Genomic DNA, 16172 nt, shown 5'->3' on the forward strand with positions numbered 1-16172 from the left:
TGATGCAATGCATCATTATAATGTCCCTCATTTGTATTTCCTATTAGTAATATGAAATCATTATTTTGCACAAAATTGCCTATACTATACTTCCACTGGTCATCATCTGTCATGAGATAAACGGGTGTTTTGCCTGCATCTGTAGCATCTAGCACATTCCTCGAATGAAACACTGAGCAGAGACAGATAACAACCGAGCAGAGACAGATAATGCAAACGTGTATTTTATTGATAGACATAATCTCTTCTTAATCACCCTTGCATTTAAACATAATACAGCTAGGTGGATAAAATGACATATAAAAGTCGAATTAACTGATCAAGGTGTATTTGTCTTTTCATGAGAGAATAGACTCATATGTTTGGAGTGTTGAAGGAGTGATTTGATTGAGAATAAAAATTGAGCTTCAAAAAGAAAATATATTTTTATGAATAACTAAAATAATATTTAGTCTATTAAGTGAACTGTAAGATGAGGTAGAATGAGTCACATATCCTTAGTATGCTCAGAAATCCCCATATTAAAACCACTTCTCTTCCAGTGACTGATATCGACATCTTTCTGACGCTTTTTCAGCGCAAATTCTCTGACCTCTAAGCAAGGACGGCTAGCTCGCGCTCTGAACGGGCGAGTGGGGGAATCTTGAATGAATTAAGTGACTGATTGATTGGGGGGGAGAAGGGGGGAGGGAGGGATGGAACGGTAGAGGGAGGAGAATAACTTGTCAGCCACCACTGTGAAGATGTGTATGACCAAGCTTTCGTCACACTGTTAAGGGTTTGAGAAGAGAACAACATATTTTAAAGGCATCCACCTATCCTGTACAAAGATAACGAGTATCCTTTTGGCACATGTGGCTTCCGTATTACTTCGATGCTGGTTGACCTAATCGATATTCCCACATGTGGCCACACGCTGAGCCACTCGGCCACCACCACACACATGATTAATTTTCTCTCGGTGCAGAAATCTCCTGCTCTGCATGAACATGCCCGCAGAACCCAGTGCCTTTCAAATAGGTGAAGCCGTTGTTGGGCATCGTTCCGTGAGGGTTACCTGTTTGGCGCTAGCTGCATCGTAACCAGTGGTTTGGTCATTTGACAGAAAGAGAGGTCTCCAATTTACAGGTTGTCGTGCTATAGGCTACTACTGGAACCATTGAGACATTTTCGCAGCGTTAGTCATCGCACTAGCCGCAGTGTAGCCTTGTCTCTGAATAGCCAGCCCTGTAGTTCAGTACGCACTCTTCTAAGTATTGGGTTTGGTTGATCCCATCATTTTAAACCGAACCGCAACCGAACCATATGCTGCTGCTATAATGGTCGTCCATGGTTCTGACTTCGGGCGGTTTCTCTGACCTGTTGTCAGTGGTCTGAGGGGTGTTGGGCCAGTGTGTTGGGCGCGCGGCTCCGGTCATTAGTGTTTGCGCAGGAAGTGGCAGCCGACGCCAGTGGCCGAGCAGGTGATGTTTGCTCACATAAGCCGTTCGCGTTTGAGGGGTGCAAGGGACGCGGCTGGAGGGATTGCGCTGTTGCATCGCCTAACTGGATAACCAGATAACCGCTGTCTTCTGTAGTCTCCGTTTTACCGAAAAGGCATCCGATATTTCTACACTTCTGAACGTGGATCAAGAAGCCCGACCTTGTGTGTGTCTGTCTGTGTATTTATGCTTTTTTTTCTGTGTGCGGAATCGAACAATCATTTTCTGTTATAGAAAGGCAATGCGCCCACCCATGCGATGACATTTGTTGGAGAGAGAGGATAGACTGTAGAGGCTTCATGCAGAACCTCTGGTTTCGAGTAGAGGGTAATTTACGAGTCTTGGTTTGCGTTTCAGGAGAAAAAAATTGTGTTGAAGGAGAATGCAGCAACCACATTTTTAACCATGCAGAACCGGGCCGTTTCCGCTTCTTAGGCTGGTGTGTCCCCATCTGAAAGTTTATGGGGAAAGCGGCAGACACAGATGGCATGGACACTTATACAAGGTCTGCCGCTCTGCCCTGCTATCGGAGCCTATTCGCAGTCTCCCACTTCAACCCCGCTCCGTCATCCGCGCCCCTTAGCCGCCCCAGCACTGCAGCAACCGAGCCACGGCCGACGGCATGAGGCTTGATCCGGTGCATTTCTCCATGCTGGTCATCGGGGTCTCCTTTGCCTGTTACGCCCCGAGTCTCAATTCCCTCCAGGACCAGGCGTATCGATCTGCCGTGGTCATCGAGGGCGAGGTGCGCTCCTCACCGGAAAACGTCTCTCGGGAGCCTTACAGTGTAAATGTCAAAGTGCTGGACGTGTGGCCCGTGAACAGCGGCGGGCTCGAGCGGGAGCAGCTCGTGACTGTCGGAGACTTCAGCTCCGAGGCCCCGTGCACCACTGTGGAGGAGAACCACAGATATATATTTTTCATGGACCCAACAGGCGAGCCTTTAGTATTCAAGGCATCGTTTGCTCCGCTGGACGCCAGCGGAACGGACCTGAAGAAGGATGTGGAGAGCGTGTTGTGTGAGGACTGCGGTAAGTTTAGCTTTTATTGGACGCTTTAGGGCCGCACGCTAATGCCCCGGTGATATAAGGAGTCTCCGGCCTCCTTGTGGGTGCTTATAGGTGATGATTGACACGGTTCAATTCTCCATGTCCTGGTGACACAACCAAGACGGTGCATTTTTTTCGAGCACATCAGACCATGCATGGATGTGTGAGACAGATGTCCTAGAGACTGTAGTACATGAGGATATAGGTAAGAGTGATGTAGAATAGGCTATACTTGGTGACGAGTGAGACGATTATCATGTATAAAGCACTTTGATTTGAAATGGACAATCCATCAATATGAAAATGATATACCATCCATAGTGTGCATGTTGGTAAGATATTGGCCTGCTTGGCTATGTGGAGTCAAAAGATGGAGCATAGACGCTGTACAAAAGCCTCATTGTGTGTGTGTGTGTGTGTGTGTGTGTGTGTGTGTGTGTGTGTGTGTGTGTGTGTGTGTGTGTGTGTGTGTGTGTGTGTGTGTGTGTGTGTGTGTGTGTGTGTGTGTGTGTGTGTGTGTGTGTGTGTGTGTGTGTGTGAAATACTCCATGTCTGAGAATGGGGTGACAAGGTATTAGAGAGAGAGAGAGAGTGAGAGAAAGAGAGTGAGAGAAAGCGAGAGAGAGAATATGGAGTGAATCTGACAGAATATGACACCGTTTAATTTCAAATAGCCATCAGTATTAATTCAGATGTCAGTAGCTCTCAAACAGCATGGAGACTGACACCATGTGACAGGAAATAGGGGGACCAACCAGCTAGTCCTAACCGGTCGGTGCTGTTAGATCAGGTGGTGGATATTTGGTCCCTTAGGGCCCTTCACTAAAGATCAGAGGCATGACAATGTTTCAGCACCGTGGACAGCTCATATTCTCTGACCTCTGAATAGCATCCATCCATTCTCAGTCTGTTTTATTTGTTGTCGTGCATGATAAGAGTAAGACAGTGGCCTATTGCCTCTTTAAACCATCAGTTACATTATCTGCTATTCTCTGTGACAAATTCTCTGGATGTGTCCAAATATTCTGGAGAACTGAAGCTTTCTTTGCTCAGCTCATCACCTTTGGCATGATGAAACAACACCGGTATGATCAGGGCCCATATGTATCAAGCATCTTAGTGTAGGAGTGCTGATTTAAGATCAGTTTAATCTTTTATATCACGATTAATAAGATTCCATGTACAGGAAATACCTGATCCTAGATCAGCACTCCTTTTCTGAGATGCTTGACACATGCCGCCCCTGGTCTCTAGCCAAGGCTAACATTAAGATCTTCCTGACAACATTTCAGCACCATGGACAGTGTATAGTGTGCCTAACCTCTGAGTAGAATCCATGATGAGAAAATAAACAATCTTTCCTCAACTCGTTCTCATTGCCCCCATGACCACTAATCTGAAAGGCCTTGATAGGTGAAAGTGATGCAGGTGAAACCTATCCACCATTTTCACCTATCAGTGCTCATAATAGAGAGAAGACAACATGATGCTTGGAGTGTTTGTCTCTGTCAGCTGTGTGTTTCTGTATGGTTGCACCATTCCCTGTCTGCAGCTAAAGTGCTATACTTGTTATTTGGTTTAGTGTCAACTCTGCTTGCTGAGAGAGGGATGACAGTATTGTAGGTAATCTGCTACTCAGATGCTGCCATCAAAGACCACAATTCCATGACTCAACAGTGACACAGACAGACTCGACTCACCACTGGAACCTCATCTATGCAAAGTCCCAGATGTACAGAGAGTCAGGCTCCAGTGCTCTGACTATCTACACAAGTGTCTCTCTCTCTCTCTGTCCCTATAGAGCAGTGTTATATCTCAGCTACGGCCTCACACATACCACAGAACTGCTGCTCTGCTGCAAATGCATCAGCATGCTGTCTTTAGCAGAGACTTCTGGGGCTTGTATAAATTATGCACACTGACTGAGGTTTGAGTGTAAGTGTGTCCTTCTGTAAGCAGGATGTATATGTGACACGTAGGAACGCGGGATATGAACCTGGGTCTCCCACAAGAGCAACCAACGTCTTAGACCATTAGACCAAGAGGATATTCCCTCTTGGGTCCGAGGGCTGACACTGGTTTTGAAGATCGCAGGAGGGGCTACCTAGTCACGTGACCATGACCAACTCACGTCTGCTACATACAGACCAGTTTTACTGTCATTTGTGGTCTAGAAACATGAAACTGTTCTGCTGTTCCTTGATTACAGTTACTGTGCGTGTGCACATGCTTGGGCACGTGTGTGTGTGTGTGTGTGTGTCTAGATGCCTAGAGGTCATCTGAGGTCTGCGTTGAGGATGTGCATGTATGTGGTATAATCACTTCTAAGACCTGGCTATTAGAATCCTATCAGGATTGGTGTGAACATGGTTCTCCCATCAGCCACCTGCTACCGCTACAGATGTGTGTTGTATCAGACACATTCAGGTAAGCTGTACAAGCACTGCTCCTGCTTTGTGTGTGTGTGTGTGTGTGTGTGTGTGTGTGTGTGTGTGTGTGTGTGTGTGTGTGTGTGTGTGTGTGTGTGTGTGTGTGTGTGTGTGTGTGTGTGTGTGTGTGTGTGTGTGTGTGTGTGTGTGTGTGTGTGTGTCCGTGTGTGTGTGGACATCATTCCAGACCTCCCAGTGCGTTTGCGAATAATGTAACAGCACTCATCCTTTCCTGTCTCTCAGTGCAAACTGAACCAAGTCACAAGGCTTTTTAGAAGGACCATGAGAAGAGCAGATGATTGTATTTGTAAAGGCAAGGTACCTTCGTGTCCCCCTCCTCAGCCATGCATCCATCCATCCCATGCTCAAGGATGGTTGCCACACCCCTTTCTGTCTCTGTTTCTCTGTGTTTCTCTGTCTCTCGCTCTCTCTCTCTCCGAGGAAGTATGGGAGATTATCTTTCTCTGTTTCTCTCTCTATCTCTCTTTCTCTTTTAGAATCTCTACCTCTTCACAGAAGATGTATGGAATCAATGCCTCAATCCTCTAATCAGTAGAAAACTGTCTGTTATGCAGGTTTAGAAGATTTAGAACCCCGCAGTGAGAAGTGTGTCTCTGAAATGAAGGGATAGATAAATATGAAAGAGAGGGGGAGAGGTGATCGAGGGGGATGGAGGGAGCAATGAGTGAGAGGTGACAGAGAAAAAGTGAGGTGTGGAGGTTAGAGAGCAAGAGAGAGTGTAAGAGAGAGAGAGGGGTAGATAGATGGAAGGAGGAGAGGTAGTCGGGGAGGGAGAGGTGGTAGCATGGCTTGCACACGACTCAGAACCCTGTCAGGAGGGGGGAAAGAGGGAGCGAGAGGGGTAGAGGAGGGAGAGAATAGCTTTTCCCCACCGCTCTGCCCGCAAGCGCTTCATCAACTATTAATCACTAACTCTGCTCATCCTCTCTCGCTTTTCCTCTCTCTTTCGTTCTCTCCCTCTCTCTTCTTCCATATCCCCCTGTTTCTACCTATCTTCCCCTCTCTCTTTTACACACATCCTCTATTCCTTCCTCTCTCTCACACACATACTATCAATCTCTTTCTCTCTCTATTTCTGTCTCCCCCTCTCTCACCTCTCCCTACCTCCCCAATACCCGACAAAATCTGTCTCCTTCTCTCTTCCTCCACTTTCCGTTCCCTCAATCCCACACTCCCTGTTCTCCTTTCTCACACAACAGGCTTTCCATATTAGGGGGACAGTGAGTGAATCTTGTACAGTAGCTTATCCTCGGGACTGTAACCAGGGTTTGAGTTGTAGTGAGGTCCGGAAGATGATTTACTGCATTTCTATACAAGAAAAAAGAAAAAAAATCAAGCAAAAATGACCCCAGACATGATCAACTTGGCTGCTGTAGGTTCATTCACCTTAGTCCATCTACAAACACATAGCCTATTAGCTTTATAATGTTATACCCCTGAAAGGAGGGAAATATGAGAAATGATTCACACTGACATGTAGCATCAGCGACGTAACCAAAACGTGGGACATTTTTAGAACTATATTGTTTGCATGTTGATAAGATTTGAATGTACACCTATAGGGAAGATAAGCCATGTGGAGATGTTCATATTGAAACATATCTTCTTTAAGTTCCTCACTTGTCTGTTAAGATTAGTCAACATTTTCTAAGTTTGGGAACAACGGTACTAAGCTCTCTCTCTGCTTGTTTCCTCTCTCTCTATGTGTCCTCCTCTTCCTCTGCTTGTTTCCTCTCTCTCTATGTGTCCTCCTCTTCATCTGCTTGTTTCCTCTCTCTCTCTCTCTGTCCTCCTCTTCCTCTGCTTCCTCTGCTTGTTTCCTCTCTCTCTATGTGTCCTCCTCTTCCTCTGCTTGTTTCCTCTCTCTCTCTGTGTCCTCCTCTTCCTCTGCTTCCTCTGCTTGTTTCCTCTCTCTCTATGTGTCCTCCTCTTCATCTGCTTGTTTCCTCTCTCTCTCTCTCTGTCCTCCTCTTCCTCTGCTTCCTCTGCTTGTTTCCTCTCTCTCTCTGTGTCCTCCTCTTCCTCTGCTTCCTCTGCTTGTTTCCTCTCTCTCTCTGTGTCCTCCTCTTCCTCTGCTTCCTCTGCTTGTTTCCTCTCTCTCTATGTGTCCTCCTCTTCCTCTGCTTGTTTCCTCTCTCTCTATGTGTCCTCCTCTTCCTCTGCTTCCTCTGCTTGTTTCCTCTCTCTCTATGTGTCCTCCTCTTCCTCTGCTTGTTTCCTCTCTCTCTATGTGTCCTCCTCTTCCTCTGCTTGTTTCCTCTCTCTCTATGTGTCCTCCTCTTCCTCTGCTTCCTCTGCTTGTTTCCTCTCTCTCTCTGTGTCCTCCTCTTCCTCTGCTTCCTCTGCTTGTTTCCTCTCTCTCTGTGTCCTCCTCTTCCTCTGCTTGTTTCCTCTCTCTCTATGTGTCCTCCTCTTCCTCTGCTTGTTTCCTCTCTCTCTATGTGTCCTCCTCTTCCTCTGCTTGTTTCCTCTCTCTCTATGTGTCCTCCTCTTCCTCTGCTTCCTCTGCTTGTTTCCTCTCTCTCTATGTGTCCTCCTCTTCCTCTGCTTGTTTCTTCTCTCTCTGTGTCCTCCTCTTCCTCTGCTTGTTTCCTCTCTCTCTATGTGTCCTCCTCATCCTCTGCTTCCTCTGCTTCCTCTTGCATGCACTACAGCAAGCCTCAGCCTCACCACTGAGCACCACATCACTAGCCTACTCAGTAGCCTACTCTCTGTAAAGCACAGTTATTGTGAGAACTTAGAAGCATATTTTTAGCTCCTGCTGAGTTTGGCTCTGTTTAACGTTAGCATCTTACTTCATCCTTCTAGCTGGCTAAGTAATACTAACCAGAGACCTTCAACGTTACTGAAATATACGTTTCTGCCGGCATCGAGACACCTGACTGACTGACATAGCCTATCTATAAGCGACTATTTACCAGTTGTGCACTCATTCTTCGAAAGGAATGTTTTGTTTGTTTGGGGGTTGTCTGTAGACATGGCAGGAGTCGCGGGTCAGTTTTAAAGTGGAACTGACAGCATTTTAGCAACATGAAATCACATAAAAAAGACACCCCCAGAAAAAATCTGACATTTAAAAAAAAAATCTGACAAAGGAGCATTTAGATACTGTCATTTTCACGTTTTCATAAATTCGTAGAATGTTTGGGTTTTACGTATAGGAAGGAATTTGTCAAAATTCTATAGCAATGTAGAGTGGGAAAGTGGTCGTGCGTTTGTACAATTAATAGAGACTGCAGTAAATAAAACCGAATAAAAACATACAGTACCAGTCAAACGTTTGGATACACCTACTCATTCCAGGGTTTTTCTTTATTTTTATTATTTTCTACATTGTAGAATAATAGTGAAGACATCAAAACTATGAAATAACACATATGGAATCATGTAGTAACCAAAAAAGTGTTAAACAAATCAAAATGTATTTTATATTTGTCACGGATCCCTCCGGAACTTTCATTGCGCACACCTGTCCCCTATTCACACTGATTGTATTTGTATATATGTGCCCTTTGGTTTCCATTGGGGGGTCGATTATTTTCACAATGTCCGTTGCTGCGTGTGAGTACCTGTGCTGTGTGTTTTGGGCTTTCATGCCCTTGTGGATTGAGTAGATGATTACGGGTCTCGTCCTGTGTGTTAATCATCGTATGCATGTGTTATTTATTCAGTGTACTCCTCGCTCTTTTGTTTGGGTTTCAACCCTGTGGTTTTGTTATGTGTTTGTTTGGTCTTCGTCCCCGTGGCTTTGCACGGCACACCGTAATTTGGGATGAATAAAAAAAACTATTACACATTACTGCGCCTGTCTCCCGAATCTCTTCAAACCATCGTGGCAGTAATTGAGATTCTTGAAAGTAGCCACCATTTGCCTTGATGACAGATTTGCACAGTCTTGGCATTCTCTCAACCAGCTTCATGAGGTAGTACCCTGGAATGTACTTCAATTAACAGGTGTGCCATGTTAAAAGTTAATTTGCAGAAATTCTTTCCTTCTTAATGCATTTGAGCCAATCAGTTGTGTTGTGACAAAGTAGGGTGGGTATACAGAAGATAGCCCTATTTGGTAAAATACCAAGACCATCCATATTATGGCAAGAACAGCTCAAACAAGAAAAGATAAATCACAGTCCATCATTACTTTAAGAAATGAAGGTCAGTGAATCCAGAAAATGTCAAGAACTTTGAAAGTTTTTTCAAGTGCAGTTGCAAAAACCATCAAGCTCTATGATGAAACTTGCTCTCATGAGGACCGCCACAGGAATGGGAGACCCAGAATTACCTCTGCTGCAGAGGATAAATTCTTTAGAAAAACTGCACCTCAGATTGCAGCCCAAATATGTAACAGACACATCTCAACATCAACTGTTCAGAGGTTGAATTGCTGCAAAGAAACGACTACTAAAGGACACCATTAAGAACTAGAAGCTGTCGGAACTAGAAGCACAAGCATTTCATTACACTCGCATTAACATCTGCTAACCATGTGTATGTGACAAATAACATTTGATTTGAGAAGAGAAGAGACTTGCTTGGGCCAATAAACACGAGCAATGGACATTAGACCGGTGGAAATCTGTCTTTTAGTCTGATGAGTCCAAATTTGAGATTTCTGGTTCCAACCTTTGTGAGACGCTAGGTGAACGGATTATCTCTGCATGTGTGGTCCAACTGTGAAGCATGGAGCAGAAGGTGTGATGGTGTGGTGGTGCTTTGCTGGTGACACTGTCAGTGATTTGTTTATAATTCAAGGCACACTTAACCAGCAAGGCTACCACAGCATTCTGCAGTGATACACCATCCCATCTGGTTTGTGTTTTTCAACAGGACAATGACCAAAAACACACCTCTAGGCTGTGTAAGGGCTATTTGACCAAGAAGGAGAGTGATGGAGTGCTGCATCAGATGACCTGGCCTCCACAATCACCTGACCTCAACCCAATTGAGATGGTTTGGGATATGTTGGACCACAGAGTGAAGGAAAAGAAGCCAACTCATGCTCAGCATATGTGGGAACTCCTTCAAGACTGTTGGAAAAGCATTCCAGGTGAAGCTGGTTAAGAGAATGCCAAGAGTGTGCAAAGCAGTCATCAAGGCAAAATGTGGCTACTTTGAAGAATCTAAAATCTAAAATATATTTTGATTTGTTTAACCCTTTTTTGGTTACTACATGATCCCATATGTGTTATTTCTATATCTGGTCCAAGACTGGAGTCTACACAGACCTAATGCGCTATAGCCAATCAGAGCTACAGTAGGCCTTTATACAAACAAGCCATTTGCCACACGAGCCTGCCATCATTCACTTTGAACTGGACTGTGTGTTTACAGGCAGTTACAACAGCACAAATTTAGATCATTAGTACCCATTCGCCAAAAGCCACAAAATACACCTGAATGGATTTCTGCTAATATGTAAAGAACACGGGGTCTTCTTACATTTGAGAACTTTACAGTCCTATTGATCAAACAGCCATGGAAATGTAGGCTCTCTCTTCCTTAGTATGCATATAAACAACAACAAGATCAACAACTAATGCTAGCCAGAGCAAGATGAACTAAAATCTAACGAAGGAACATTAGATATACCCCCTCAAACTGTTTCAGCTAGTTAGCCGTCAACATTGATGGGGAATTGTATCTGACTAGTCCTTCTGCAGCTTGCCTGCCGATACATGCTTGTCCCAACCAAGCACACAAGCTAACTGGCTGAAGTTGGCTAGCTTGCTAGCTAGCTACTTCCAGATACAAATTAAAGAACACCTCACTCTGAACATTTTACTCGCCGTAGCAGAGCTGGTTAGGCTGTTTATATGAGAGTGAATGTGCGAATGCAAGAGATATGCTAACTGGATAAAAGTTGTTCAAGTTCTTGCTAGCTAACCAAATGACACCTGCATCTTTCGCTGTGTATAGCCACCGAGAAACTATATGAGGGGAAAAAATCAGTCCCTCACCCACTCCTCCAATGGCATGAAATTACATCCTCCTAGCAGCTAGCTATCTAGCTAACGTTAGGCTCCGTGTTTTTATGCTAGTCTATTAGCCACGTTATAACTGACTTGTAATCATTGCCCTTGCTAGTCTGATTGTATTGATATTCCCAGCCTTAGTTACGTTCGTCCGTTTTTGTCCAGAATATTGAGTCTTTGAAACTGAAACAGTGCATCCTGAATGGAGGCAGCAAACAATGTACCAGGCCCGCTGTGATTTACAACCTGATATCAATAGTTTTTGGTTTACCAAGAAATGTATTGGTGAATTATATGAATCATGTATTGAACTGCATCCATCTATTCTGTCAACAATGCCTTAGTGTACGTGATGGAACATTGAGTCAAATACAACCTATTTTTAAAACCTCTTAGAAAGTTTGTAGTTAAAACGCTGTCAGTTCCACTTTGAAAGCCGACTGCAAGCTGAGGTAGTTTGTTTCATGTCTCAGGCCCTCGGACTGCGACGCGAGAGTGCGGTGTTAACCGTTTGAGAGAGTGGTGAATGTGCTTCTAAAAAGGCAAATCCAGGAGATGCAGGATAACATATAGTGCATTAGGAAAGTATTCAGACCCCTTGACTTTTTCCACATTTTGTTACGTTACTGCCTTATTCTAAATTTTTTAAATAATAATGTTTTCCATAAGTCTACACACAATACCCCATAATGACAAAGCGAAAACAGGTTTTAAGAAATGTTTGCAAATTTATTAAAAATAAAAAACAGAAATACCTTATTTACATAAGTATTCAGACCCTTTGCTATGAGACTCGAAATTGAGCCCAGGTGCATCCCGTTTCCATTGATCATGCTTGAGATGTTTCAACAACTTGATTGGATTCCACCTGTGGTAAATTCAATTGATTGGACATGATTAGAAAAGGCACACACCTGTCTATATAAGGTCCCACAGTTGACAGTGCATGTCAGAGCAAAAATCAAGCCATGAGGTCGAAGGAATTGTCCGTAGAGCTCTGAGACAGAATTGTGTCGAGGCACAGATCTGGGGAAGGGTACCAAAACATTTCTGCAGCATTGAAGGTCCCCAAGAACACAGGAAGTTTGGAACCACCAAGACTCTTCCTAGAGGTGGCAGCCTGGCCAAACTGAGCAATCGGGGGAGAAAGGCCTTGGTCAGAGTGGTGACCAAGAACCCGATGGTCACTCTGACAGAGCTCCAGAGTTCCTCTGTGGAGATGGGATAACCTTCCAGAAGGACAACTATCTCTGCAGCACTCCACCATTCAGGCCTTTATGGTAGAGTGGCCAGACAGAAGCCACCCCTTAGTAAAAGGCACATGACAGCCCGCTTGGAGTTTGCCAAAAGGCCCCTACAGGACTCTGAGACCATGAGGAACAAGATTATCTGGTCTGATGAAGCCAAGATTGAACTATTTGACCTGAACGCCAAGCATCACGTCTGGAGGGAACCTGGCACCAACTCTACGGTGAGCATGGTGGTGGCAGCATCATGCTGTGGGATGTTTTTCAGCGGCAGGGACTGGGAGACTAGTCAGGATTGAGGTAAAGATGAACGGAGCAAAGTACAGAGAGATCCTTGATGAAAACCTGCTCCAGAGCACTCAGGACCTCAGACTGGGGCGAAGGTTCACCTTCCAACAGGATAATGGCCCTAAGCACACAGCCAAGACAATGCAAGAGTGGCTTCGGGACAAGTCTCGGAATGTCCTTGAGTGACCCAGCCAGAGCCCGGACTTGAACCTGATTGAACATCTCTGGAGAGACCTGAAAATAGCTGTGCAGCGACGCTCCCCATCCAACCTGACAGAGCTTGAGAGGATCTGCAGAGAAGAATGGGTGAAACTCCCCAAATACAGGTGTGCCAAGCTTGTAGCGTCATACCCAAGAAGACTTGAGGCAGTAATCGCCCCCAAAGGTTCTTCAATAAAGTACCAAGTGAAGGGTCTAAATACTTATGTAAACGTGATATTTCAGTTTTAAAAAATTTATAAATTTCCAAGCATTTCAAAAGTCCTGTTTTTACTTTGTCGTTATGGGGAATTGTGTGTAGATTAATGAGGGGAGAAAAACTATTTCATGAATTTTAGAAAAAGGCTGTAACGTAACAAAAATGAAGGTGGAAAAAGTCAAGGGGTCTGAATACTTTCCCTATGCATTGTAAGGACCAAACCACTGTTCATGATTCCACTTGTTCCCAAAGAGGCAGGTATGAATAGAACCGAGTCAGATAAAGAATATAAGCATTCTGAGCTTTGACCAACACTGGGAGTAATATTTAAATGTTGACCCGTAATACAAAATATATATTTTTATTATTATTAGGACCTCGGTGTCCTCACATGTAATTATAGCCATGCTTATCCTTGTAGGCTTGGAGTGTGTGTGTGTGTGTGATCCCCCTGACATGTGCTCCTCAATAGTCTTGCATACTGCTCTCCCCAGGCTACAGTGAGCTTAGAGATTTGATTAGGTCTACATGTAAACAGGAGATACTGTTGAGGTTCAAATGTACGTCTAATAGCAATGCAATCGATATATGAGACAGGGAGAGATTGACATGCACTCTGGTGTCAAAGAGACAGAGACAGAGAGAAAAGGAGAGAGCGAGAGAGAGATAGAACATGTCATGGAGGGACTCTGGGACACATTCCACTGGGCATAGATGTCAGTTCAACATCTAGTTTTGATTTGATTGAGTGATCAAATAACATAAATTCAAACTGAAATCAACAACAAGTGTCACCATGTCGTTAGATTTAGGTTAAAAGTTGGGTGAAAAAAAGACAAAATGCCCTTACGTTTGGGTTGAAATTATGTGGAAACAACATTGATTCAACCAGCGGGATTCTTCATGACATGAATCTTTCTCTCACACACACACCCTCATTCACACTCAGTTACAGGCTTTCATCCACTCAGGTTTGCTCCTGTCTGTACAGAGGTTAGTTCTTTTATGTGCTCCAGATCTACAGGCCTATTCTGCCAGTGTATCATTCAAGAGCAGGACTGCAAATGCGCATCTCTCTCTCCTTCTCTTGCCCCCCTCTCCCTCTGCCTCGCTCTTTCCCTCTGCCTCTCCCTCTGCCTCTGCCTCTCTCTCTCTCCTTCTCTCTCTCTCTCCCTCTGCCTCTCTCCCTCTCTCTGCTTCTCTCTCTCCCTCTGCCTCTGCCTCTCTCTCCCTCTCTCTCTCCTCTCTCTGCCTCTCTCTCTCCCTCTCTCTCTCTCCTTCTCTCTCTCCCTCGCTCTCCCTCTGCCTCTCTCTCTCCATTTTCTCCCTCCCTCTGCCTCTCTCTCTCCCTCTGCCTCTCTCTCTCCCTCTCTTGCTCCCTCTCCCTCTCTGGTTTCCATGGTGACAGCTTTGCACTGCAGAAATCACACCGATCTGAGACTGAGATAGAAGTGCTTCTCTCTTTTCATACATGAACACACACACACACACACATACACACAGATACATATGCAGAACACAACACTCACATATGTTCACACATTCACACAAACAATCACACAGCACTGACATGTGGATTTGATGAATGTACTGTGGTATCGCCTTCACACCCCGGTCTATAGATCCCCTCCCTCCATATGTCCATGTGCTGTGTTCCTCACCATGAGTTGGCTTGGCTCTGTGACACACTCTCCTGTTAACAGCTCTAATTGATTTGGCTTTCATATCACTCTCTGTTATTGAATCAAGCTTAGCAAAAAATCAGATCAATTCTGTTGATGCCTTTCTCTGAAGGCACAGAAGCAGAGGGGGAGAGGAGATGGGGCGGAGTGAAGTGAGGAGAGGGGAGGCAGTGTTAGCGTCAGCTGACCTTGAGAGAAGGACCCCTTGATGAAAGCCTGTGAGTGCTGGTCACGTCTGATTGGCCAGTGGAGTACTGACCATGCGCGATTGGTCCAACTGTGTTCTATTCAGGCTGGGCACTGCCCCAGTGTTCTAACAGCGGAATCCTCAGATCACTCAGTGATACAGAAGGCTAGGCTCAGCAAGTTCAGCATCACACACACACAAACACGCACATACACACACACACACACACAAACACACACACATACACACACACACACACATACACACAGGTCTGGAAAATCAAGATGCATTTGTAATATGCTAGAAGTGTTAAACTTGTGGCCTGCTCAGTATCTGTGGTGTGTGTGTTATGTATGGTGTCAGTGCCAGGTGTGTACGTGTGCATGTGTGTACAGTGTGTGTATGTAATATTTCCCAGATGTCTTTGATTCATTGTCAGAGAGAAGGGGAGAGGACAGTATATGGGGAGAGAGATGTTCAGTTTAAGGAGAGACTGTATTATATAGAGAGGGGATCATTATCAAATCCAATCAAATCAAACTTTATTTGTCACATGCGCCAAATACAACAAGTGTAGACCTTACCGTGAAATGCTTACTAACAAGCCCTTAACCAACAGTGCAGTTCAAGAAGATATTACAAAGGAGACTAAAATAAAAAGTAATAATGAAAAAGTAACACAATAAGAATAACAATAATGAGGTTCAATACATGGGACACCGGTACCGAATCAGTGTGCGGAGGTACAGGTTAGTTGAGGTAATTTGTACATGTAGGTGAGGGTGAAGTGACTATGCATAGATAATAAACAGAGAGTAGCAGCAGTGTACAAAAGGGAGGGGGGGTCAATGTAAATTGTTCGGTTACGATTTTATTAATTGTTCAGCAGTCTTATGGCTTGGGGTTCGAAGCTGTTGAGGAGCCTCTTGGTCCTAGACTTGGCGCTCCGGTACCGCTTTCCGTGTGGTAGCAGAGAAAACAGTCTAGAACTTGGGTGACTGGAGTCTCTGACAATTTCATGGGCTTTCCTCTGACACCGCCTGTTATATAGGTCCTGGATGGCAGGAAGCTTGGCCCCAGTGATGTACTGGGCCATTCGTACTACCCTCTGTTGCTCCTTATGATCAGATGTTGAGCAGTTGCCATACCAAGTGGTGATGCAACCGGTCAGTATGCTCTCGATGGTGCAGCTGTAGAACCTTTTGAGGATCTGGGGACGCATGCCAAATCTTTTCAGTCTCCTGAGGGGGAAAAGGCATTGTCGTGCCCTCTTCACGACTGTCTTGGTGTGTTTGGGCCATGATAGTTTGTTGGTGATGTGGACACCAAGGAACTTGAAACTCTCGACCCGCTCCACTACAGCCTCGTTGACGTTAATGGGGGCCTGTTCGGACTCAC

At 44.9% G+C, this 16172-nt stretch overlaps 1 protein-coding gene across 7 annotated transcripts in view; it reads left to right on the top strand.

Annotated features, from left to right (window-relative positions):
* Positions 1-720: 720 nt before the first annotated feature.
* Positions 721-16172, top strand: part of LOC129858337 (pro-neuregulin-2, membrane-bound isoform-like) — a 47232-nt gene continuing 31780 nt past the window's right edge. For all 7 annotated transcript variants that reach the window (XM_055927492.1, XM_055927491.1, XM_055927494.1 and 4 more), the window contains exon 1: positions 721-2512. In XM_055927492.1, coding sequence (XP_055783467.1) covers positions 2104-2512 — 409 coding nt within the window. In that variant the 5' untranslated portion in view covers positions 721-2103. The remainder of the gene's footprint in view (positions 2513-16172) is intronic.

This window comes from Salvelinus fontinalis, chromosome 6 (genome assembly GCF_029448725.1).
Source record: "Salvelinus fontinalis isolate EN_2023a chromosome 6, ASM2944872v1, whole genome shotgun sequence".
Lineage (NCBI taxonomy): Eukaryota > Metazoa > Chordata > Actinopteri > Salmoniformes > Salmonidae > Salvelinus > Salvelinus fontinalis.